Raw genomic sequence first — 3,917 nt, 5'->3', positions numbered from 1 at the left:
AAGGAAGGAAGGAAGGAAGGAAGGAAGGAAGGAAGGAAGGAAGGAAGGAAGGAAGGAAGGAAGGAAGGAAGGAAGGAAGGAAGGAAGGAAGGAAGAGCTGTATCTCTACTATCATTTAAACATTTAAACATTTTAGGAAAAATGTAGACAAGACAGGATTAAGTTGAGATGTTAACAAATGCTGTTATCTTTCTTTGAACCACTGTGGAATATGCAATCCCAAAGCACAAAATAGCACTCTAAGGGCATCCTAGGAGTCCTATTATTTAGTCTAATCTCCAATTATGTCACACAGATTGAGGGTACTGATAGAGTTTGCCAAGAATTGTTCAACTGATTTGAGCAGCATGGTTTTGTTTCAGATTTAGCTAGACATCTTTGAAAGGCTTTGAGTGAAAGCAAGCCATAATATGCTTTCACAGTGTTTGAGTTGTGGGATATACATAGGCTTTATAGGGCTTCAAGTGCCYTCACTTAGTATGTTTCAGTAGTATAGTCCCTTCCAAATGGCTATTAAAAAAACAGATGCTGAAATTCCCGGAAATTTTTGTTTGTGACAGCTTCAACAGTTACATTTATGAGAGCAAAATAACAGACTACACTTGGCAATTATTGGAATATCACATGAGGTTTATGGTTCACTCCCTGTCAATGGAGAGCTCATTTCTAGCATTCTTTACTATCGAGAAATATCACAAGGCTGTGACCAAACTGGAGCATTTCATGATTCTATTTCCTTTGCATTTAACTGATTAAATCTGTCAAAATGAACRAGCAAAATTCCTAAAGACTGGTGCAAGGTAAAAATACACACCCAAAGAGTTAAAAAGAGATCTTTGTTAGATACATTGCCTCAACAAGGCTTGATCGTCAGACATATGTACTAGGTAAAGAGACTTGTTTTGAAGAGGCCACCAATCAATCACCATCACCTTATGGTCAGTAAAGACTTGGTGTGTATCTGAGTGGATATATCCAGATGTGAGATACCTATAGCTCATGATGAATTTGCAAAACCAGAAGTATTACACATAAGAACCGCAAAAAGCAACCCCAGTTACATCAAAGCTCACGAYAGTTAGACATGCTTGGTATGTTTTTTTTACTTTTGGACTGGAAGGTGAGGCTTAACTGCTGGCAAGGAAGAAGTCACATTTATGGTGGGAGAAAGCTCGGGGTTCTCCAGCGCTTGTGTCTCCATCCGGAACTTCCTGCGGACRGGTTTGGAGGGCAGCTGAGCGAGCACAACCTCCTGTAAGGGACAAACACAAGCAAGGGTGAGTCAGTCCAGAGGTGTCCAATCATTAAGCCTGGGAAGACACARAAATAGCTGATGTCCAACCTATGATTTCATAATTTTAAGTAGTACAGTGCTAAATTTAAATTTGGTAAAGGCCTCTTGCCTTTTTTTTTTTTTGGACTTTGAAGAAACAGTAACTCCTGCAATACCCTAATCACAGAATCATAGAATCCTTAAGGTTGGAAGGGACCTCTAGAGTTCATCTAGTCCAACCCCTGCACACACACACAAATTATACTACTTTTGTCTTCATCTGTATTACAGAGTCCTCAAAGCTAGTCTGTATAGCTGTATGTACAAACACATATGCTCATCTCCAGCCAGCTCAAAAACATTTAAACCAAAATAAGATTTACTTTCAATTGCCTAATATTTGGTAAGAATCAATAATCGACCACTTGTACCCCAATTTACTGCCCAAACGCTTCACTCCTTGGCATGGATTCTCTTCCTTCTCTTCCCTATTCTCTTATATGAAGCAGCACTGAAACTAGTTTCAAAAAACATCTGTGTTAAATTATACACACAAAATTAACATGTAGAATGTGTAGAAGATCAGTATTTTCTCTGACAGAGACAGTCTGACTCATAGTTAAAATAAAAAGTGTTGGATTTTCATACTTTAACAGTTAAAAGAATTTTCACTTTTTAAAAATTAAGATAGTCCATCATCCTCAACCTGTAATCTGGGCCCCAAGCCAGTGACTTCTCTATATTTCAGGGAGTGAGCTGGGAAGACAGTGACTATGAAGTATGTTGACCACAAGAATTTAAATTTCCCTGGAGGGTTTCAAAGTGGAAAGGGAAACACGGGGCTCAACTCAAAGCAGAAGGTGGTGAACACACCTGGAGTGAGATGCTGCCTGAAAAGCCCTATCATACACAGAAAAATTACCCTGGGGCATTTGCCTGTGCCCACTGTTAGAAACAACTGTAATGATGCTCCCAGAGGAGAGTATATGCTAGATGCCAACACTTATTGCCTGAGCTGAGCACTGATTTTGTAGGTGTGCCCTAGCTGCTGTAASGGCTGGGGGCAATCTCCAGTTGCCCTCTACAAAATATCTATTGGAAAAGGCAGGGGCAACATGAGCAGAGCTAGGCTCTGTGAAGACTGACATTGCAATTTTAGTGATTAATTTATACAAATTCTATGCTTATATASAAACAGAATGGAAACTACACATCTTAAGCAAACATTTGAAGAACTTTCTCAAACTGCACGTTTAGTAGCAGATTCTAACCTCTAGCAAACAGGTGTGTTTATATGGGATCAAAAATGAATCTTTAATAACCCGAAGCAAGAAGTGTGTCACAATTTGGAAGAATTACAGTGAAATGAGGGTCAAACACAATCAAATTCTTTTTTTGTCTTCCCTAAGACTCCGTGAATCCCTATTGATTGGAAACAAATGGTAAGCTGCCTTTCTTAATGCACATATATTGACGCGTATACTAAGAGATTTCTTAATGATTTATCTGAGTTGATGTTACACATGATCCCAGTTCTCTCTAGTGTCTTGACCTCCAAAGAAGGTAAACATGTAAAAATGTAAGAACATAACCCCAACCCTCAGTTTAACTGCTCTAAAACCTAAAACAACTACATTTGCTGATGAAGGCAAATCATTCAACAACAGAACAACATGTGCAGCTCTCACCTTCTTTGCTGAACTGTTTTCTTCTGCCTGTGATGGCGGTCTAGTCATCTGAGGATGTAATTCAACCTCGGATGCTTGCTCTGTCTGTAACAACAAATCAATCATTGCTACATGCAGAAAATGACTAGCAGCCACATACAATAAACTCAATGAAAGGAAACATTATACATAAAAGTTACCTTAACATTTCAACAGTGAGGGAAACAGAGATCCAATGTGACAGCTGAATGGATGACATATGTCTCTTGTAGATTGCTAATGAAACTATTTTCTCTCTTTTTTATAGCGATAGGAAACAAGAGAAAAGCTTTTCTTTTCTGTAAAGTGTTAGGAATCATGTCTATGGATATAAATAATGTAGTGCCCAGGATATTTTCTAGGACTACCCTTTTTGACTAAGTGTTCAGAAGGAAAACTAAGGCCTGTGGCAGGGTGGGGAATAAAAGTCAGAAGATCTTGGTTGCATCTTGTCACCTTATCACCTCCTAAAACTGATGAGAATTCATTGGGCTAAGCCCCTGTCTTTGAAAAGTGCAAAGCTGAAGAGAGAAAGCATAAGATATACCAAAAATTACAAAGAAGTTACTAAAAATACAAGTCATAAAAGAAACCTAATAATTGACTTCCTTCCTTCCTTCCTAGGTTTCAAACAGCAACCTAGGTGAAGACATAAAACATGGGTCTGCACTTAGGCAAATAAAACACCCTGTCTCCAATACCTCTGCCAAAGAGGAAAGTGGAAATGGAGTGTAAATCTAAATCCTCTTCTTTTCCTGCCTCCAAATCTTCCTCTGTCTTTTTAATTTGCCTTACTAGGACATGGTGCAACCCTTCTGCTAGGGGAAGGTACCAGGATCTGAATCTATTTGTTCCAGGCATACAATGACAAACTCAGTATAGCCATTTTCTGCAGAGAAACTTTCAGGTGGCTCCTGCCATCATGATCTTTTCTCAAA

The 3,917-nt window shown here is 38.8% G+C and overlaps 1 protein-coding gene across 1 annotated transcript in view; it reads right to left on the bottom strand.

The window, feature by feature from the left end:
- REPS2 (RALBP1 associated Eps domain containing 2) overlaps positions 1 to 3,917 on the bottom strand; it is a 90,611-nt gene that overhangs the window by 5,050 nt on the left and 81,644 nt on the right. Inside the window, exons 15-16 of the mRNA XM_026052016.1 lie at positions 2,962 to 3,045; positions 1,107 to 1,252 (exon numbers count right to left, since the gene is read on the bottom strand). Coding sequence (XP_025907801.1) covers positions 1,107 to 1,252; positions 2,962 to 3,045 — 230 coding nt within the window. The remainder of the gene's footprint in view (positions 1 to 1,106; positions 1,253 to 2,961; positions 3,046 to 3,917) is intronic.

The sequence above is a fragment of the Nothoprocta perdicaria genome, unplaced genomic scaffold (genome assembly GCF_003342845.1).
Source record: "Nothoprocta perdicaria isolate Ctin4 unplaced genomic scaffold, notPer1 scaffold_112, whole genome shotgun sequence".
Taxonomy (NCBI): Eukaryota; Metazoa; Chordata; class Aves; order Tinamiformes; family Tinamidae; genus Nothoprocta; species Nothoprocta perdicaria.
This window is presented reverse-complemented; position numbering and strand designations above follow the sequence as displayed.